General features: G+C 47.1%; 1 protein-coding gene across 1 annotated transcript in view; it reads right to left on the bottom strand.

Annotated features, from left to right (window-relative positions):
* Window positions 1-23,207, bottom strand: part of FAM3D (FAM3 metabolism regulating signaling molecule D) — a 550,272-nt gene that overhangs the window by 286,843 nt on the left and 240,222 nt on the right. Inside the window, exon 4 of the mRNA XM_069643754.1 lies at window positions 9,162-9,269. Within this exon, the coding sequence (XP_069499855.1) occupies window positions 9,162-9,269 (108 nt within the window). The remainder of the gene's footprint in view (window positions 1-9,161; window positions 9,270-23,207) is intronic.

Raw genomic sequence — 23,207 nt, 5'->3', positions numbered from 1 at the left:
TTGCGCCAGGACGTGCGAATGATCGCGGAGCGCACTGGGGAACTGGAGAAGGAGTTGGCCCCGACCACGGAGGCGTGCAATGCACACGCTAAGGAGATTCATGCCCTCGTGCAACGAGTGGGCAATTTGGACGACAGAGCAGAGCAGGCGGAGGGGCGCGCCAGGCGCAACAACATTCACACAGTGGGTATTCCGGAGGGAATGGAAGGATCGAACCCCACGGATTACGTTGAAACCATGCTCTTGCAGGAGATTACAGGTGGGGAGCTGACCCAGGGGTTCGCGGTTGAAAGGGCACATAGGGCCCTGACCAGGAGACCGGCCCCAGGAGCCCCCCCGCGGCCGTTGATCGCTAAGATCTTGAACTATCGTGACCGTGAAAAGATTCTCAAATTTTTCCGAAAAGGAGGTACGATAGAAAGGGGGTCAGCGAAAACGGCGTATCCGGATTATACGCTGCTCGTACAGCGGAGTCGAATGAACTTTGGAACGGTGAAAAGGAGGCTTAGAGAAGCAGGCCACCGCTACATGTTGCTCTTCCCCGCCAGGTTAAAGGTGTTTTATAAGAACAGATCCCTCTTCTTTGAGACGCCGACCGAAGTGATGGAGTGGTTGGATATGCAAGGTCGACCCCAGGAATCGGATGCCCAGACAGAAGCGGCTGGAGATAAGTAACGAGTTGCAGAGGCACCCGTGAGGCCATAGTTATGACATTGGGACTGGAATATAGTACGATATTGTGCTTGTGGGGAGGAAGTCATGGTATCTGCCGGCGGGTCCTGTTGAATGCACTTCTCCTAAATAGACGACTGGGAGCTCCTGGGGAGCACCCTCTGCACCCAATAGTAGTACACGTAGTTAGGTCACTGTTAGATTGGTGACACCCCGCGGGGTCCTCGTCCTCGGACACGAGACGGGTCCAGACGTGGGTAGGCCTGAGATCCAGGGATGGAGCTGGGCTGTTGTTGGGGGTTGGCGGGGTGGGGGGGGAGTTGGGTGCAGTGATGTGAAGTTGGGGAGGGGGGAATTGTTTGTGAATAGAAGGGAGAGAGCCAGGGAATGACCCAACATGGGGAGGGATGGGATGGTGATAGTCCGACCGGATGGCATCGGGTAATCTCAGAATTGTGACCTGGAATGTACGGGGCCTTAACAGCTACCTGAAACGTAACAAAGTGATGTTGTACTTAAAGAGGATGCGCGTAGACATAGCCCTGCTGCAGGAGACCCACCTCACTAGGGAAAGGCTGGAGGTGGTCAGGAGGAAATGGAAGGGCAATGTTGTGGGGGCGGCGTACTCTGCGTATGCTAGAGGGGTTATTACTTGGGTGGCGCCTCATGTGCCGTTTCGGATGCTTGATTCTACGGTGGACCCGGAGGGTAGAATGGTGGTGGAAACGGGTCTCCTGGAAAACAGAGAAGTGCACATCATAAATTTGTATGCCCCCAATAACGACACAGCAGCTTACTTTAGGACCCTCTATGGTAAACTTGGCCCCCTGGCATGGGGTACGGTAGTGCGGGAGGGGGGGACTTTAACTGTACCGTGGATCCCAGAATGGACAGGTCCAAAGACAGGGCAGGGAAAACGGCACCAGCGGCTAAAGCACTGGGTACCTTACTGAAAGACCTAGGCCTAGAGGATGCATGGAGAAGGCTGCATCCCACGGATAGGCAGTATTCACACTACGCAGCGCCATATGATTTGCACACAAGGTTAGACTACATGTTTGTAACAGCCGAGATAGTGAGAGACATAGTACTCAGGCCTTGTATTCCGCTCCTTCTATCTGACCACTCGCCCTTGGTGGTAGACTGGAGACACCAACCCCCAAGACCGCGAATCCCTACATGGAGACTCAGGACCGAGGCTCTGCCGGATGAGGGGTGTCGGGAGGGCCTGAGGGATGCCATCGAAGAATACTTTGATATAAATACGGGAAGCGTAAGCTCTGTGGGCACACTGTGGGAAGCGTTTAAGGTGGTGGTACGCGGGGTAGCCATTTCCCAAGCTAAGGGGCTACAGGGGGGGTGTCGAAAGGGAACTCCACGAGGTGGAAAGGGAGCTAGAGGATCTCGCGCGTTGCGAGAGCACCGCTCATGATAACAGAACCAAAGTAAAGGAGCTACAGTTGTCCTACAGCGCACTCTGGGATAGACTATGCAGACTCAATTACAGGAAATATATACGGAGAGGATACACGCAGGGGGCGACAAGCCGGCAAGACTGCTGGCCTGGCTGTATAAGAGTGAGACCACCCACTCGGTGATTACTGAGATTAAGGATGAGAGAGGTTGCATATGCAACACCCAGAAAGAGGTAAATGAGGAATTCCATAAGTTTTACAGACACTTGTATGAGGACACGGGGGAGGATATGTTTCAAGACATACTGGACACATTGGAGGACATAGAGCTGCCCACCTTGGATGATCTAGAACGCACCGAATTAGACGCACCCGTCACCTCGGATGAGCTGGAGGTAGTGATTCAGAACTTGCCCACTTGCAAGGTGCCGGGTTCGGATGGGCTGCCCAGCGAGTTCTACAAAACATACAAGCAAGAGTTGCTTCAGCCACTGCTTGCCACTTTCAACAAGGCCTATAAGCAGGGGGAACTCCCATTGTCCCTCCGTGAGGCTGTAATCATCCCACTCTTGAAACCAGGCAAGCCGGCCGTGGAGTGCGGGTCTTACAGACCGGTGGCCGTTGACCGTTGCTTAACCAGGACAGCAAAATACTCACGGCGGTGCTGGCTAATAGATTGAAGAAGGTGATTAAGAAACTGATACACCCAGATCTGACGGGATATGTCCCAGGCAGGAACATCACCGATAACCACAAGAGGCTACACCATATCATAGACCAAACCGAGGAAGACACGGGCGAGTTGGCTATAGTGTCGTTAGACGCGGTCAAGGCCTTCGACTCGGTACGATGACCCTGGCTGAAAGCGGTCCTGAAGGGGTACAGAATGGGACCTGGATACCTCAGATGGGTCCAGTTGTTTTATAGCACCCCGATGGCGAGAGTCTAAATAGGGTCCACAGTCTCAGATTCTTGGCGGCTTTGCAGGGGGACCAGACAGGGATGCCCCTGGTCACCCATGCTATATATACTGGCATTAGAGCCTCTGGCAATATGCCTGCGACAACAATATGGGGAGGTGGGCATAAGCACTGTCAGTGGAGAGCATCTGATATCATTATATGCGGATGACATGCTCCTTTATTTGCGTTATCCAGAAGAAAACCTACAGTATGTGCTAGAGGTAATAGAACGGTACGCCATCCTCTCGGGCATATCGGTGAACCCTGGAAAGTCTAGTCTGTTCCCTTTTGGCAGATATAGGAATGTCCCGGTACAGAGGCTGCCTGTCCTGCCAATACCATGGCAGCCCGTGACATTTAGGTATTTGGGAATAAATATTTACCAGAAGATCGAGGCAGAACACAAGCATAACATGGAAAAGGCGATAGAAGGGATCAAGAACAGCATGGTATTCTGGTCTAGATTGCCCCTGACCATGATGGGGAGGGCGGCCTTGCTCAAGATGGTGGTCCTGCCTAGACTCTTGCACTTTTTTGTAAACGTCCCGTTTTTGATACCCAGGAGCCTATTCGCGAAACTCCATAGCGTGTGTAGGGGTTTCGTGTGGGGCAGCTCTAGGAATAGGGTTGCTCTGTGGAAGCTCCAGAACCCATGAGACAGGGGGGGATAGGCCTGGCGGGGCAGCTGCAGTACGTGGCCAGGTGGCTTTCAGCTGAAGACTCGGGGGGAGCTAGGCTTCTGTGTGGAGACACAGCCCCATACTTTTTGATGGAAGTGGTGTGGTTGTGCAGAGACAAACTGGTGGGCAAGGGGCGGCTACTGAGGCTGGGCTGGGAGATCTGGCACAGGACATGGATGATTGGGGGAGACTCGGAGCCGTACTCTCAGCAGGCCCCTTTGGCGGCGCTGTGCGGGAGCGACTCTCAACTACTTGAATCGGTCCGTAGATACTGGGAACAGGTAGGCCTCGCCACCCTCGGGGACATATGGCAGGAAGGGGAGGCAGTGGACTTTCAGAGGTTGCAGGAAGAGACGGGGGTACATGGTGGCCAATATATAACCTACACTAGGCTTGTGAAAAAGACTAGAGAAAGATGGCCTGAGACTGTGCTAGCGGAAGACCCTGACGCCTCCCTGGAAAGCATGTATGATGTATCGGAGGGCGGGCACGAAATATCGAGGATATACTAGCTCCTGCGAGTAAGGGCAGGGAAAGAGTTGCTTCAATTGAGACCAGATTGGGAGGAGGAGGTGGGAGGACCCATGACGGACGGGCAATGGGAACGGGCCCAGAGGTACCACAAAAAGGTGTCCCGAAATGCGAGATTCCAACAGCTTCAATTGTATGTTACCCACAGGGCTTATTTAACCCCTGGGAAGATTGCAAAGTTTGGGGGACCAGCTACGCAGCAATGCCCCAGGTGTGGGGTGGTGAATGCGGGACTGCTACACATGTTTTGGGCTTGCCCGGAGGTGCACAGATTTTGGGACGAGGTCAAGACGAAACTGGCTGGTGGGGGGGGGGGGGGTGCTGGATGTGGAATCGGCCTGGTCATGCATGCTTGGGCTTTTCCCTAGACACCGGCATTCAAAACACATAAGCAAGATGAAGGACCTGGCTTATGTTTTGGCCAAACTTAGGATTGCCATGGGCTGGAAGGCGGCCCACAGACCTAGGGTGGAGCTATGGTGGACGGACCTCTTGAGGTGGGCGGAAGCTGAATCTGTAGTCTGGTTTGAAGCGGTCACCAGGGGGGGCGAGGAGGAAGTAGGGCCCTTGCTGGCCTGGCGGCAATTGGTGGCCTCTATGGCAAACCCTCACCAGGGTAACAACGGAACAGAGGACCAGGATGATGACTGCCTAAGTACTGTGCTACCCAATGATGCTCCTGTAAATGACATGTGAGAACCGGCTCTAGTTTAAGGGGGGGAGGGAGTTGGGGAGTTCTAATGAAAATGTGCTGGACTATGATGCTTTCTATGTTTTGAAACAGTTGTAGTGTGTTTGTTTGATTTTAAAATAAAAATATTCAACAAAAAAAAAACTTTTTAGTAGTGCTTAAAGGCAATTGTATTTGGCATACAAGTTCATCTTGACCTTATCTTGCACACAGGTAGGATGTGAAAGAACTTTTTCAAAATTTAAGAATATTAAAACCCTCCTAAGAAAAACCACCTCAGCCAGGACAACCTCGAAGCCTTAATGCTCATGTCTGTGGAGCGGAATTTGCTTGTCCAATTGCAAAATTCTGACATAATCGACTTCATTGCACAAAAAAAGAGCATTGTTGAAGGACCTCTTGATTGAGTGATTTTTCAGGTTTCCACGAAGACTTTAGAGCCAGCTTGTCAATGCATGCAACAATGCTCTTACATTGCTTTGCCAAACCACATTTCTTGAAGGCAAACAGCCTAATATCGTCTTTTCAAGTAAAACACAACATTTAAGTTTGGATAAGTCATCAACTAACAACTTACTGTATGGCACCTGCAGATTCACAATTGACCATCATCACTTCAATCACTAGGACCTTACATTGGTTCAGTTGAAATGCGCAATACAACATGTACTCTGAAACCATGATGATGTGTCCAATCAAAGACTAAAGTGGGAAGGGTGACACAGTACTTAGAATCATAAAGTTTCTGTGAAGACGGTACCGTTCATCAAGACAGTGTTAACATCAGTGGGGACAATATATGAATCATTCAGCTTTACATCTTTGTGCATCATCAAATTTTGAGTCCAGGCCAGCTACATGACTTGCAAAAGAAAAAGACTTTGCACAGATGATAGGGCTGCGGGTCAAGGAGAGGTGCCACCCAACAAGTAAGAAAGGCAAGCAAGCAACAATAGTCAGGCCAAAGATATTGTAATAGTGCCAAAGACACAGCAACAACTAAAATGAAGCCCAAATGGACAATCCAGACTTTTAGAAGACTTCGCTCTGCCCTTTTTGTAATGGCAACCGCCTACCAAACTATGTTTTCCAGCAGCACCTGGCCCCAGAACTACAGGAAGGCCACGTTGGGAGTGGCACGTCATCACCTGTGCGCAGGAACAAAGGCAGAGCGCTTGTGCTCAAGTCCTCTTGCTGAGAAGACATGTCTCAGAGCAACTCTGGCTTCATATCATTGCGAGGGGCCACGCCCCACCGGATCGACATCCCGGCCCCTCGCCTGACACATATGAGTGCTGCAGCGCTCTTCATAACCACGGGGAGCAGTGGGGTCGCGCAGGGGGCCCAGCCAGCCCCACCAGACAGAGACAACCGGCACCTGCTTCCTACAAAAGTAACTGCACCAGTAAGACACTGCATGCCACGTAACACTAATCAGCGCTTCCCAGCCATGCGCAGCACCATAAATCATTGGGGAGCGGGCCGGTTTGCTAGCTGTAGACACAATTCGGAACACATTTCTAAGGCGTTACTATTACTGCTTACTCCTGCATGCACTAACACTTTATCACCACTTAACAGAGCCACATGCGGCCCTACTGTGCATTTTAGTAGCCACGTGCGTACGGCCTCTCTAAATCTCTTGCATGTGTACAAGCATGTGAACAGCAACATGTGGCAGTGTTTGATATGTGCACTAATTGTAGCACTTTATTGCTGCATTTGAACAGCTACTATGACACATCCTGGCACAACGAAATCGCAGGAGACAACAAGGGACACTCCGGTGACAACTAACCTAAGTGCTGCACTACCTATGTGTGTTTATTATGTTGCTGTGCCTTTGTATACTACTATAGTGATATTGTATATGTGTGTAGAGTCAGAAACAGAGACGTGTGTATCTATGAGTGTAACAGCTAGCTGGAAGCATGTGCAGTGATCAAAACCTTACCCTAACATCCCTGACCTATCCATAAACTCTCCCTAAACCTCATTCCGGTTTCCCTACCCCACGCCCCCTCCGATACAACCATCGTCACCCTAACCCTCCTTCCCTGATGGGGATGCGGAGCCCTGTATAAGCATTGACTTGCAGCAGGTCCCAAAACCGCAGTGGGGTAGGTTGGTTCATGCCACTCCTGCGCCTCAGAGCTGTGGACAGACCCTGCCACAGAACTGTATGCAAAGTAATGTTATTTTATGAGTTGCGTTGTAATGTAACAGACACATGAACCCTCCATACGTAGCATTTTCTGTAAAGTCGTGAATTGACGCGATTCACGGATGATGGTTTGAGGGCGAGGGGTGGGCCACTTTTTTGAGGCGAGGGGTGGGCCACTTTATTTTTGGTGTCCGGCCTATTTCTTGTCCCAGTCCGACCCTGCTTGGCCAGGTCCCCTCTGCATGGAAACACAAGCAACACCAGACATGTTTCGGCTTTGTTGGGCCACCTCATTGAGGTGCAGCTTGGTTCCCAATGGTGCAGCAAACAAGGGACCCACGCCTGGGCATACCCTCTCACATAGTGAGACAAACTGCAACCACAACAGTGATGGCTGGAAGGTTTTGAATGAATCTGAACAACTGGCATTGCTCTGGGCAATGTTGCACACCACTGTTTTTTAGCCTGCCTGCACCATTGCAAAAGGGGTCCAGGCGTATGCAAATCAGACAGGTACTGCTGGGCCTAGACACCCAAGGTACTCCTCACTGATGAGGCCCAACAATGCTGAAATATGTTTGGGGATGCTTGTGGTCTCGTGCAGAAGGGATGTACCAAGCAGTTTGGGTTGGACTGCTCCTTTTGGGGTGGGACCAAGTCTGATTTTCATATGGTCTTTCCCCTTTTGTAATGGCTTGGCAGGCAAAGAACGATGGTCTGTAGGGTTGCCCAGAGCAATGCCAGAGGTTAGGATTCAATCCAAACCTTCCAGCCATCACCTCTTTTATTATGCAGAAGTCATCTCTAGTGGGACGGGTATGCCCAGACGTGGGTCCCGTGCCTGCTGGGCCTAGAGACCCAAGCTATGCCTTACCGATGAGGCCCAACAGGGCTGAAACATGTTTGGGGATGCTTGTGGTATCGTGCAGAAAGGATGTGACCAAGCAGTTTGTGCTGGACTACCCCTTTTGGGGTGGGATCAAGCCTGTTTTGCATATGGTCTTTTCCCTTTTGTAATGGCTTGGCAGGTGAAGAAAGATGGTCTGGAGGGTTGCCCGGAGCAATGCCAGAGGTTAGGATTCATTCCAAACCTCCCAGCCATCACCTCTTTTGTTTTGCGTAATCTGGAAAGGACACACTTGCAAGCATATCAAATTCAAGACTTTGTCCTTGGTCCATAAAGCCATCTATGGAACATGCTCCTCCTTTTAATCGAATAGCTTTGTAAAACATCAACCCAACTGTTCTGTTCGTTCAGACATACATTTCTACTCAACGGTCCTACATATAGGTATGAAACAATTCTGCCAGATCTTTCCCTGTTTAGGCAGCTAGAATGTGGAGCAGTAATCCACTCAACCTGGGATTTATAAATGAACACTTTAACTGTAGGCGTCAAATTAAAACATGTCTTTCTACCCAAAAATGTTACATTTGAAGGACTGCTTTCGTTTGTTACTGTTTTTTGTGCTGATGTCCACCTCATTATCTCTGCACCTAATTGCCCCATGTAAGCTGCACTTAACAGAAGAAACATAACATAATAGCCACTTCTTCCCCTTTTCAGAAAATAGTACATTTGGTATGGTAATGAGCTAAAGAGAAATGGCATGAAAAGGTCACCATTGCTGAAGATTGAACGCCTGTCATTTGTTTGTCATTGCATTGTTAATTTGCAGTGCTTTCACAAAAATAATGTCTGATGGAATAAACCGTTTTTTTTCTCATAACAAAATATCAGAAAGGAAAGAAGAAAGGCAGACATTTCTCAGTAGAAGGCAAAAGGTGACTGAAGTGAAAAGATCAAAGTTCAATCGTACAAGAGATCAGAAAAATACATAAACTGAAAATCTGTATGTTATGCCTACCCAGTAGCCAATTAATTCGGATTACCATTTTTAATTTTGTACAACTAGGATTTTTGGCTCAAATAATTTGATCTAAAATTGTTACTGTAAAATTATCTTTCAATTATTGTGATGTGGCTTGAGTGAGCCAAATCCATACAAACAAATGCTGTGCTAACTTTTAAGAAACACATCTTACCGAAAACATTTCTCAGATTTTTAGATTGCAAATATGAGTCAAAATACGACCGTGTGAGGTACCATGTTGCACCTAATGTGAGAAGCACTACAGCAAGACGGAACAGACCTGAAAAAAGGAAAACAAGTTTGAGACGCTTGCATTTTGTCTACATGCATAAACATTTTAATTTATTGGTATAGAACACTCATTTTAGAATAATGGGTAGTACACCTCTCCTCAAGGAGACAATTGCTGATACTTTGGTACCGCAATGTGATTTCAGAATTTCCCACAATAGGATAGGCATTAGCATTTGTTCTGTAATACATTCAGGGAAGTTAATTTGCATTTATAAAATACTGTATGTTTCAAAGGACTCAGTATGTGGAACAATTCATGAGAGAGCAGAACAGAATCATCACAAAACTCAAACACCTGGTAAAGGTCAGTGCAATGTCATTGCGTAGAAAGGGGACTTATAACATCTCTCAATTACAATTGTTAACATATACTGTTATAGAAATACTCCCCTGGCACTTCTTGATACAAGGACTAGTAGGAGCGTTATTGATTTTTTTTCTTCCCTGATCCCCCCTATTTTTGTTTTGTGGCGCTTTGAAACACCATTTTATGTATAGGCGCTTTACAAATAATGAATAAATAAATAAATAAAATTAAGTTTAACCTCACTGGAAAGTAGGAATCATGATAAGTGGCTGCAGATAGCAATAGACCAAAGGTTTATGTGGCACAGTGTTAGCCAACATTGAAATTACGAGCGAAGGAATTCGTCTTGCTGTGTTAGCCCACATGTGGAGGACAACCAGGCGCAAATGCATCCATGCAGAAATCGATATGATTGCTGGATTAGATATACACAGAAGCCAGTAAGCCTTTAAAAACGGCACTCATTCGAGGCATGCTGGAATTTTAGTGATGTAAACTTTTCTGTCTTATTATTGTTGCTCATATCGCGTGTTGCCCAGGCTGTAACAGTCCACCCAGTCTGGCGCAAAATCGACCCTTACCCCCCTCTCCCTTCCCGGCCCGTTCATGCCATCTACATATATTAACCCACCGCTTTTGTATTAAAATTCAGTTTATTTCAGAAAAGAGGTGTCCCACTTCTGCCCCAAAAACGACCCCACACTATTAATTATTTTTTTTTTTGGTCTGCACCTCGCCTATCGTCCTCTTTGAAAGAATATGTAAATGTTGTGGGACCAGGCACATTAATACTGTTGAAATGGAAGTAAATATTTTCATATGTTGGATACTTGAAACATGTTTTTCTTTTTCACTGCACAGCCTGCCATTAATATTAATAATTAATTTTGTGGCATGTGTTGCTGTTAGGCAGAATTATATGCAGTACTTTTTGGGAACACCACACACAATTAGGACTACCAGTGACAGTACAATTTCACCTTTGGTACAAGCCTGTACTACACAGTTATAGTGGTAGCAGTAGCGGAGCAGCCAGACTTATCTCAAGAGTAAACGAGCAGTACAAGGAGTTAAACAAAGGGGCAGCAATTACTGAGTTACACAAAGGGGCAGCAATTACTATGGTTCAGGCAAACACTGACTCAAGGTTTCTAAGTAAAAGAATATATATATATTTACTCAACAGTTGTATAACATTTCACTATTCTAAACAAGTTAAAAATCACAATCATAAATACACCACACCACTTCCCTTAAATTCCAGACAAGTTAAGCGCACAAAATGAAGTGGGAGCAAAATGGCACTCCAGCAGTATAAAAGGGAGGGAAAGACAAAGTTATTTGAAACTAGGCAAAACCAACAGGTACGTACTCAGGGCAATCTGAACAAGAGAGACTACAGTAAGGAGATCAGATAGAAAAGGCTTAGGGCCAAAGTCAATAGGACAAAAGTCTTTTGCTCAAGATCACACAGTTCAGGGTACTTCGCGGTAAAGTTCGTGGCACAGATTCCGGATGAAGTTGGTTGGTAGAAAAGTTAGTTGAAAGAGAAGAGAAGGACAAGCCCTCGGATTGGAGAAAGATTTCAAACACTTTCACCGTGGCTGACCGCAACGGACAACCGGATTTGCACAGTCCCTTAAAACGGAGCGGGAGCTGTAGCTGAGGCGGACGTTCCTGGTGGTTCCTGCAGGCTCACGGTTCCTGAAGCGACTGTCAGACTGACATGAAGTAGGAAGACTGGAGAGTCCTGCGCCACCCAGGGACCCTGCTCCTTAAAATCTAAGCAGGGTCCGACCTTCCAGGGAAGAAATCAGCAGCAGAGCAAAACAACAAATAAAATGTGTGCTCCTTAAAATCTAAGCAGGGTCCGACCTTCCTGGCTATCCGGCCCACTGTAGCTCTGTACAGCAAATTCGACCAGAGAAGGCGTCCTGGCTTGTAGTTTGGGCAAACTGGTTGGTCCCACCAGCTCAAGGGAAGAAGTTTCCTGGAGGATCTTCTCTGTGGTCGGATTCGGAGATTCGGACCTGCAGCAGGGCTTCACAGGGCGGTTTAGTCCTGGTAGGGGTCCTCTTCTTCCAGTTCCTCGTTGGTTCTTTCGTTCCAGTGGCGACTCTGCTCTTCCAGTCCCAGAGACCTTCTTTTTATGCAGTTTTCCCCCCTTCATACAGCCTAGCTGTCAATCACACAGCAGGGTGGTTGGCCTGGCAAGGCCAGTCCCCTTAGCCAATCAGACAAGAGTGTGACTTGGGTTACCTAGGGAACTCATGGCAGGGGTCTGAAGATCCCTCCCTCACATCCTGCCTACCTAGATTATCATTTCTGTGCAGAAGCCCGCGAAAAGAAAGCAAACAAAGGAATCATACCCGGATTTGGCGCGCAGAGAAAAACATGAGAATCGCTTTAACAAAAAGAAATGGTGAATAAACCCAGCTGGAACCAAAATAAAATGTATTTGGTCAAACGGGTTTATGTTCAAGGCTAATATAATAGCCTGGAACAATACCACGTTTATCTAAGATAATCGCGGTAGAAAAGTAAGGGTAGTTACCACTGCCACCAGCCAAGTCTTAATGTTAAGGGAGCGAAACAAGGCTCCAAGATGTACAGACAAAAAGGGATAAGAGTTAACCCTTTCCAATACTCCATGTAATATGGGGTGTACTGGGTCTGTGGTTTAAAGTGACTATATAAAGTTAATGGTAACTTTACCTGTTTCTCGGGGACAGTAGTCAGCCCCAGAAAAAGGGAGTCAGTGGGAAGTCTCAAAGACAACCCTGTGTCACTGCACTGATGGTGCTGTGCAAAACATACAAAAGTGGTGCACATGGATTAGGTGAGGCTCCAATGCCCAGGATCACACAAAAAGTGAAAAACACACACGACAAAACACATGTAAGAGTAGAAAAAAGGCTCGCACTCTTACCAGGTGAAAAAAATAAATCCTAGAAATCCAGCAAAGCTGCTGCGGGACTCTTTAGGTAGGGGAAATCAGCCATTTATAAGAATTCTCCCTAACACTTCTGACACGCTAAGAACGTGGAAGAAGGGTTGCATTGTTATGCGTCCATTGCACTAACAATTTAAAGGCCAAAATGTGTTGAATATCCACAAAGGTGATAAAATTCACTATATTGAAAGATTAGGGAGGAATGTCAAGTTTCTATTACTGAGATCTGCCTTTCGAAGCGGTTCGTCATCCGTCACATACGGAGAATGGAAACACAAGGCTGAATGGGCCTCATTCCGAGGTCGGCGGTAGTCCGCCAGTGCCACCGATGGGTTGCTGCTGACTCGGAAACACCGAATCCTCCGCCTGACTTCTCGGTGGCATCGGGACACTACAAGTCCCTGCGGAGCAGGAAGTCAGGGGGGCATATTTGGTAACTCCCCATTCCCGTGGCATATGACTCTATGTGAGTGGGAAGACGGAAGCACCGGCACTGTTGCGAACAGTACCAGTGCTTCCGTGATGACTGTTTACTGAGACCAAAGCGACGGGCAGGGACAGACCTCGTAGTGCAGCGGTCCAGAAACAAGGGTGCCTGTGAGCTTACCGCCACCCTTCTTTCCGGACCGCCACACTTGGAATGAGGCCCAATGTAAACAAAGTTTTCAATTATATTTATGCAAGTGAGGATGGCAAGTGTGCTTTATGCTACCTGATTAACGTGACAGATGAATGTTCAATTTGACACAAAGAATAGACATTGGATGTTTTAATTGTAACTTAAATTGAGAGTTAACATAAAAATGCACTGTGTACATACAATCATAAATTGGGTGCTAAAATATATTTTTGCATTCTCAATTTTACATAGTTATATTATACCGATGTGTGCCTGTCATGGGTAAAGTATGATCAACGACGCATCTGTGATAATCATTATCTGGGACGATTGCCAGACACCAATCGGTCCTTTTGCGGTTGTATTTCTAAGGAGCAACATGGTAGCTTATATGTTCTGAAAACGTGCAGATGTGAAAGTGTTGCAATTGATATTTAAACCACTCATTTCTTCTCTGTAATCGAACGCCTTGTCTGTCGATCAGTAATCGGCGATGGACGATAATAACTTTCTGTGAAGAATGCAAAGACTGGGATTAATCAATCGATGAACGGAATCAGCATTATAAGATCACCATTCACACTTAAACAGAAAATGAGAACCACGTAATGTTCACTAGCTATAACCTCGATTGGAAAAAGTTAGCCATGTTTTTGTGGACTTAATTACGTCTTTTCAGCATTATGTCAAAATTAAAAGTACTTGGGCCTCATTACGACTCAGGCGGTAAGGGGTTTACGGCGGCGTAAACAGCGCCGACCCTTACCGCCTGATTCCGAGGTCCCTTAGCGCCATGGAGGTTTTAACACCTGCTTTTAGCAGGTGTTAAAATCCATGGCGCTAAGGGACCTTGATGTTAATTACGCCACTGTAATTTACGGTGGCGTAATTAACGCCTTCCCCACTCCCATTATGCCCTATGGGGCAAAAATGGGAATGGGGAAGGGTAAATGGGGATTGGGGCCTTACCGCCCCGCCAACCTCGGAATGGGGCGGTAAGTCCGCCAACCACCATGGCGTAAACGTAGTTTACGCCATGGTGGTAAAGGTACGACCCAGGCGGTAACTTACCGCCTGGGTCGTAATGAGGCCCCTTGTTATGCTCCCGGCTATTGCTGTTTTCTTCAAAATAAACAGTTTTCAAATTTGTGTGAAAAAAAACAAAAGTGTTGCGCCTGTTTTGGATGTGTGTGTTTATGTTCCTTGTTATGCGTTAGATAACGTTACGACATTGGTGATGACAGGGTAAGTTTGGTTACGATGCACACTAACGTCATTAAAATAAGTGGAGTTCATTGTGAGCATCTAGTGATGCAGCGTTAGGGGTGGGCGATCAGAATTAGTGCCATGAGCACACTTGAATTTAGGGCGATTGATCAACGAATAAGATTAGCACAAAAAGGCGGTACCCGACCCATCGTTTTTGCAAGTGCTAAAGTGAGAACAACTCTGGCAAGTTGCATTGGATTTTTTTTATAAGAACGATTGATGTATGATTTGAAATACATGCCTGATCGATTGGGGCGATAACATTTCTGACCAAACTACCATAGAACCTTTTCCCTAGGGGGGGGCGTTACATTCATGCCAGAGAGTACAGACCTTAATGGTTCATGGTCAGGGAAGATGTTCGGGGGTGGACACGGATTTCAATCACACTTTTTGCATGAGCTTGGAATCTCTTGTCAAAACCCAATATACCCTGGCCCACTCTTGGCACCTTAAATACCATAAATTCTATTTGTCTTGAGTCATAAGCTCTTTCCCCCCGGTGGCACAACCTAACACATCTTAGTCCCTCAAACTGTTTGGAACCAGTGAGTACATTTGTTCCGAAGGGCTTCCTTAGGTTCATAGTGGGTTGGTGCCAGTTTAGGGACACCGTGTAGATATAGTGTTCCCTCCAAACAGACCGCTGCCACCTTGCTGGTTTTAATAGTTCTGTGGGTGTAATCAGGGATTGCACGCCCAGCTTTGGGGAAGATCTTCCCTATTTTAATGGCTGTGCATAGTGCACCATCTGCGCCCCCATTTGGAGTTGGAATTGGGATCAGCGGTATAGGGTGCTGGGTGCTTGCAGTACAACTGAGGTAGTGCCCAAGTGCCCGTTGTCCAGTAATGCTTTTTTTGGGTTGGCAGACTCTTTGGTGACTCTGATAAACCCTAGTTTATCCAATTTCTTTCTAGTCATATCTGGCCAGGAAATTGTATTATTGGGTACTACTGGCTGTGGGGGATCTAGGACCCACTTCAATCCCCCCGAACCAGTTGGTAGGTTCCCTCCCAGGTCCTCCTTTCCCCCACCTTTCCCATATGCTTCTAGGAGCTGCACAAGTAAATTCTTCAATATCGACAACTCAGACAAAACCGCACTGCAACTGCACCCATTCAGAGGTGTCCCCTTGCAGACCCGGTCAGTTGGGCAATACGGCTGGCTCTAGAGGGAGGGATAAACGGGGAAGGTTTGTACTATTCTGGGTGCCACTGTTAGTGCAAATGAGCCTTGTTGCTGATTCCCATGTCAATGTTGTTGCTTCCCCCCGAACACCCCCCTTACAGGCTTTGTCCTCCAGTAGCTCTCCGCCATGTAATCTACTGGTTTGGGTGGTGGGGCTCCTCCATGGAGACCATCATGGGTGCAACTATGCCTGTTCCAATGTTGTCAACAGTGGTAGCGAGATCGTGGGGTGTCAAGGCACTCCATCACACACTGGCAGGGCACCGGCATGTCAGAAGGTGAGGGTGAAATTATCGATGTAGGCTTTTAGGTCAGGGAAGAATGGTTGCCATTAATCCCTCCTTCAGAGTTGTGTGAGCCAGCAGATAGCATGTCCAAGTTTCTCTGCACGTCCCTGGCATTAGTGGGCAGACTGTGGCATCAGCTGTGGCTTTTACATCTATACCCAGGTGAGAAAAGCTACTGACAGGGCTTTGCTGTACAAAGTCTTCCATGTTGGGCCGGGGGTCCAGGTGGATAAACACGTCCATTGTGCCAAGAAAATGGTGCACCTCCTTGATCAAAGCATCTGCCTCCCCATAGGTCTCATCGGTCCACTGGGCTCGCCCTTTGCCTTTTCATATTTAGGAGGGACTGTTGGAATGTTTCACCTCACTGTCAATATTCTGCGTTTTGGGACAACAGTTTTCATAGTGGGTGTGCTGGGTGGTCAGTGTGGGGTGGGTGCCTTTTGACAAAATGTAGCCATTCTTTCTTAGCAGTCCTTAGCAGTCACAGCCGGGAGCAGGGATACAGTAATTTCCCTGTGAAACTCTCCACACCCACTCCTCTCCTGCACAGGCTTTGGTCTCACAGTCCAATGGCCCTCCACAGGCTTTTAATGGACTGCCTTGCTCTCCCCCTACAGGTGGCAAACATCCTGCAGGGTACCCAACACCCAGACCCTTTACCCCGCAGGCTTTGCCTCGTGGGTGGCGAGGTCCTGGTTTTCTTGCTGGGGGGAGGCATGGCCGGCAACAGACGGCTGTCAGGTTAAGAATGAACACAAGCCTGAATCTGGACCTATCTATTACTGAGTGAAATCTCCTCGAATTCCCAGCAGTAGTTCTGCCCTGGATGTACCCCAGTGTGATCTGGATGTAACATTAGTCCAATTACTCTTTTCAGCCTTTCGTCAGAAGGGCTGTGAGGATCTTACAATCATGATTAACCATTGACAGTGGTCTATATGACTCACAACTTTGTGTAGGTTTATCTTGTTTAGGCATCAGTATTATTATGGACTCTATCATACTGGGTAGTAGTATCCCCAGTTCATAGGCTCCCTCGAAGGTTTCTAGTAGCCTTGGGTGTTAACGTATCAGAGAATTTTGTTATAGAATTCTGCCGGCAGGCCACCTCCTCCTGGTGTTTCCCAGTTTGCAGGTCAAAGATCACCGCCCTAAGTTCTTCCACCATGAGTGGTACCCCTAAGGCTTCTGCCTGAAGCTCACTGAGCTGCAGAAATTCAATCTGGAACAATGTCTCCACAATATCCCCACTGTCATCTTCCTTGTTCTCATCGTACAATGTTTTACAAAACCTGTTAAATATATAGCTTTAATCTCCCTCTGTGATCTGCACAACTGTCTGCATTTGTCGGTCAGTGCATCAATCACTGGTCATGGCAATTCCCTGTGGCAAAGCCAGGCTAACATTCTGCTTGGCATGTCCCCCTGTTTGTGTAACCTTTAGTGTATTTTGGGTAATCATATTTACCTAGCCTCTGCCAGTCTGCCATACAAATCTAAGTGCCAACAGCTCACCTTCAATTTCACCTTCCTCCGCTTGTAAGTTTTCTAAAAGCTTGATCCAAGCTTCTGATCTCGAAAGCTGCCCTAATACTTATTTCCTAACTCCTCACACTCTGGCAATTGCTTCGCCCCTCATCACCACCTTGAATGTATCCCATAGTGTTTCTCCTCTCTCCACGCTACCCTCATTAACCCTGAAATACTCCTCGATCTTGTCCACCAAATGCTCCCAAAAGGGACCATCTCAAAGGGCGTCCGTCCTGAGCCTCCATGTCGGGACCAGAGGGGGCGGGGATACATGTTTATTGGCCAGTTTGCGAACAGCGCTGCATAGTCTGACATCATCCTGCCCTCATATGTGCCCTCTGTAAATTCCCCTAATGTTTCAAGACCGGTGAATAGGTAGTCTATACGTGCATGGATCTTATGTGGGTCTGAATAATGCGAGTATTCCCTTTTGTTCCCGTTGAGGGACTGCCAAATATCCACCAATTCCAGATCTACTAACAGGCATTGAGTGTTTATCGTCCAAACTATCTAACCAAGGGTTCAGAGTGCAGTTGAAGTTTCCAGCAAGATTAAAATAATCCCTTTGTGTGGCGCCAACCTGGTGTACAAGAATCGAAAGAAACTCGTGGCATCATGGTTAGGGACATAAGCATTAACGATGCAAATTTCCCAGCTATCCACATAACCGTGCACCAGAACCATTCTCGCATTGTCATCTGTCTGTACCTCTCTTTGCCTGAAGGGTACTGAAGGAGCAACCCATACACGCATGCCTCTGGCATATGTGGAGTAGGTAGATCTGTATCCAACTCCACCCCATTTCTCCACAATGTTGTTCAGTTTTCCGGCAGTGAGGTGTGCTTCCTGCAGCAGAGCCATCCCCACCTGCTTCCTGTGCAAATATGTTATCACGCTGTGGCGTTTGATGTAGCTATTCAGCCTCCTCGCATTCCAGGAAGCTACCCTCATTGATTCAGTCATTTACTTATTATGATCCTCCCATCATGTACCCAGAGTCCCATCCACCAGCTTCGTCCAAGTGATAGTGCCCGGTGTGCAAACACCAACCCCTTCTCCCGGTGTCTAACTCCCTCTAACAATCTCATACTCTCTGACACAATAACCACCCTCTCACATCCGCCTTGTCTCCCAATGCAAAAGCAAGCTATACTGTAACTTAAATTCCAAAAACAACAAAAGACCCTAACTGTTCAGCCCAATAGTGCCCTGCTATTCAGGCCCATATGTTATTCATCCCACTATTACCTAGTGCCACTTGACAGTTTGACACCTTGAAATGGTGACCAATATACAGGTGTAACTTGGGGTTGACCCTGTCTGCCTAATGTTTCAACTGAGGCATACCGGTGCCATCCGTGCCAGCCTCGACCAGTAACACATATCGAGTCCCTTTTGGAACCATTACTTTGTTTTGGGACCTATGTTAACTTCCTCGGATGACTGGGCCCAGCAGGTTCTCTGCGACTGTTGTCTCTTCTTTCGCCCATGGGTGGCATCTTGCTCATGTCCATCCACTGGTTGACATCTTCAGGGTTTTTTCAAAAATAAGCTTTCCTATTATATAGTACTTGGCTGGGTACAACAGCATACATTTCAATCCCTGCTGGCATAGTCTGTCTTTCGCTGGAACGAATGGGCTCCTCTGCTTTTGCACCTGCATAGTGTAGTCATGGTAAATTACCAGAGTTGCACAGACTTGCCTTATCTCCCCTCCTTCTCTAGAAAAGGCCAATATTCTCTCTCTTTCCTTAGAGTTCAGAGGTTTTGCTATTATTGGTCTAGGTGGGGCTCCCGGAGGTGGTATCCTGGATAGGGACCTGTGGGCTCTTTCAACCGTGAATTCTTGTGTCAGCATTCTGGGTCCTACTACCTGAAGAAGCAAGTTCTCTGTGTAGATGTTGGGGACTCTGCCCTCTTTACCCTCCGGTAGTCCCAGAACTCTGATATTATTTCTTCTTGCTTTTCCCTGTGCGTCTTCTGCCCTATCCCCTAGTGTTCTGACTTTTGATTTTGGTTCTGGATCTTGGACTGCAGTTCTCTCATGACCGCTGTCATATCTTCAAACGTTGTCTCTGTCTTGGCCAACCATAGCAGCTAGAGAGCATACGTCTTGTCTTAACAGACCTACATCAGTCTTTACCGCATCCATCTTTGTATCCATGGAGATCCTCAGAGCTACGATTGCCTGTAATATCTGGTTGTCTTCCCCTGCTTGCGTCTTCATGGTTGCATCATTGGGCACTTCTACCACAGTGAGGGGGTCCACCCTGGGATGATTCACAAGGTGTCATCACTTCTCCCCAGGGGGGAGCCCTTTTCCATGAGGCTACGGAGGTCAGGCCACTACCCAATAAACCGCCCAGGTGTGGTTTAATGCTGGTGGATCTCATGGGGAGGAACTTCCACTCTGGGGATAAGGACGGTCACCTGAGGTACAACCCAATAAATGTTGCCACTCCCCAACATTCCTTAGACCTCCCTAATGTCCAGAGCCACTACATTGAGAACATGCCTATGTATTGTTGTAACACATGGCCTTATATCAAAAGTACTAGGACGAGGAAGAACACAGGAGACATAAAGATCATTAACCGTGATAACACGGGTACGAGGTGGCCCCAAGAAGGCATGAGGATAACAAAAGAAGAAGAAAGTGGGTAAAGGCACGCCCCTGTATGCTCACACTAGTAAAAATACAACCCGCTAGGGAAAAAAGGCCAAGAGATTTCTTGCAAGGATAACAAGTTTTAATAGCACAAAAATAATGATGCAACCAAAGAAATCTGCTGCTCAAGAAAGTTCTGCTGAAAACGAGTACAAGCAGAAGATTATAAGGCAACCCATCATCATCACAAACAGTGAAAATCCACGTGGCTGGTTGGTGAGACCCTATACATGGGCCTGCTCCATAGGGGAAGCCAGGCTGCAATTTGCCCCAACTTCGTCCGTCCGTCTTCCATCAAGTGGGATCAGCTGGGCTCATCTCTCTAGGGAATGAAGGTCGTCTTCCTCATAAGTTACTTTTGAAAGACAATGCTACTCATATCAGTATGGCGTGCACCTGGGCAACTCGGGAACTGGCACAGGGGGAGGATCACGATTGTGCTGATCCACACATTCTTTGCTCAGTTCATATCGCACACTCTGCACCCAAGGTTTCCACCCTCACTTTGGACTATAATTTATTCCACCCTGTGCCTCATATTACAAAGTGTGTCATAATGAAATAAGATGAAATGGCGGTATTCTTTCAGATCTTTTAACGCTACTGGGTATATGGTTGGTGGTCTTAGGTCACCTTCTATAGCGGAAATAAGAGGTCTTGGACTGGGCCGGTTGTGGGTGTCATATCTTCTGAGGGGCTGGGTGGCGGTTGGAGGTCTGCGTTTGGCCTGGCTGTGATGAATGTTTACAGTCAGGCGCTTGATGCTGTCTCGCGCCCTGCAGGGCGCTTTCGTTTTAGGAATAACAAGTACTTGCAAAGGTTAAGGAACAAGGGGAAGTTTCTATGGGAATTAGCAGCGCAAGTCCTTGTACCATGAGCACTTCGGCCTGTGTGTACCGCGCGGTCATGCAGGACTGAATGTATATACCATATCTACAAAAATGGCGTCTCTTTACATGCATCTATACATCTGTATTTTAGTAATATTGTGTTAGTGCTGGGTTTCTTAGCACGGCCATCTCCCCCCTGGAACATTGCACGTCTATCTATGGGACTCACCTTACTCTAAAGCACCTAGGGGGGTGGGAAAGGCTAATTTCCTCCCCAGCAAGGGGCTGGATACAAAGGATAAAAATGAACAAAGGACTGTTAGATCAGAGACGCCTGGCTACAAAGCCAATCGCAGCCGTAACGAGAAGCGCAGTAGTGGCAGTAGCAGTGGTATCCAGTCCTGTTGGGGAAAGCAGCTGGCACCCAAGATCTCCAGCGTGGGAGGTTTGAACGCCGACCAACAGCTGTGGTGAAGCAGAGAGGGGCAAGAGTATGCCAAGCAAGTTCCCAGCCTGCAGAGTGAAGGCAGACCGCATCTTGAAGCCAGGAAGATACAGCAGAGCCATGAGTGCAGAGGAGAGAAGCCCATGGAGCCGAGGAAGTGTGGCCCGGTCCCAGGAAGATCCTGCAAGGTACCAAAGCCCTGTGAGAGGTAAGGAGAGGTACATGGGAACTGAAGGGGACTAAGGGGTTGGTATAGGGGCTAAGGTGGCTTTTCCCTGGCCCAGGATTAGCAAGGACATTAATGGGCATAACGAAAGAAGGGTCTGGCACCCCAGCAGTGAGAAGGCTAGTATCAGAGGCACTCTTCCTCCGCAGATTCGGCCTGGAAGTTGCACTATGCTCTGCCAATCTCATGGGTTATTCTCGAGGCTAGAACCATCACACAAAATATATTTGTTTTAGGATCTGTTGGGCGCTACACAGGAGCACACCATGTCTACATGGCCATGACCCTTTCTTGAAAATAAATTCTGCATTTTTATTCCATTATAACAGATTACCTTCCAAAGTACATACATACTATTCTTTTTGTAATAATGTCTGTATGTACTTAGAATTGTATATCGCGCGTTACATTTAAAGAAACAAGTGTAGAATACATTGTACTGTGTAAGTGTTAGCATGAAATATGTACATATTTGTTATGTTAAAAAACAGAGTTGTCATATTTCAAAATGTAATTAATCAAACCAGTGACAGTGATGTCCTGCATGTTGTAAACAGTGACGCCATCAGTGATGTCAAAAGTGATGTCATGTATAATATCATTAGTGATTTCACCAGTAATGCCATCAATGAGGTAATTATTGTGGTCACACACTGCACAACAGGGAGTGCATAGTTAAGGTGGACTTGCTCGAAATGCGATTGCTGAATTTCAGGGGTTTTGTTGTGTTAAATATGCCCACAGTTGTCTTCCTTCCTCCATTTCATTTTACATTTTGATATTTATTCTTACATTCTCACATCGGAGCTCATGTTGCTCTGAAATGTATTTGATGTCAGGGACCTGGTAAGTTTTCACTCAGGCATAGCCAGGTGCCCAACGGCAAATTTTAGTCATTTTCACAGCGGCAGAGTGTAAATGAGCAGGACCAAAAGTATGTATGCCAGCTTTTGCCCTACACTTTTGCACACTGTTGCGCAAATGTAGTACTTTCAATAGTGAACGCTGCTTATCTTGCAGGCATTGAAAAGCAGTATTCACAGTTACAAGTAAACACTGCCCGATATGAGATCATGTTGGGCAGTGATTAATTTAACTGTACACGCAAGCATGTCAGGGCAGCATGTATATGGGTCCCTTCGGGGTCCAATGACTTTATGCTGGAGCAAAAAGCCGGCGGACTCCGTAGGGATCCGTAGCATTTGCGCAAATGCTATAGCATTTTTATGGCCCTACAAATGATTAAATAATGTGGGGCGTTAAAAAGCCTTTCTCAAGTATTTTACGCCTTTCATTCACATTAAGGCACAATGGAAAATTAGCTCCTCCCCTCACGATTTCCGTAATGTTTGATTGCACCCTTTTCCTTCATTAGCTCCCTCAATTTACTCCCTTCTTGTCTCGTTTTCGAAGTATCCACTTCATGTGGGCGCCAGTGCAGACTTCCCTCCACTAATTCCATTCTGATACTGTTGTGGCGTAATTTACTATGACATATGGTGTTGTTATTGAAACCCATGTAAACCTGACTGCTGTAGAATTAACACCTTGCCTGGAGACTGGAGGTTTATTCTCAAGAAGCGCTTGCGCTGGCACTC

Source organism: Ambystoma mexicanum, chromosome 2p (genome assembly GCF_040938575.1).
Source record: "Ambystoma mexicanum isolate Mex_15411 chromosome 2p, UKY_AmexF1_1, whole genome shotgun sequence".
NCBI lineage: Eukaryota > Metazoa > Chordata > Amphibia > Caudata > Ambystomatidae > Ambystoma > Ambystoma mexicanum.
This window is presented reverse-complemented; position numbering and strand designations above follow the sequence as displayed.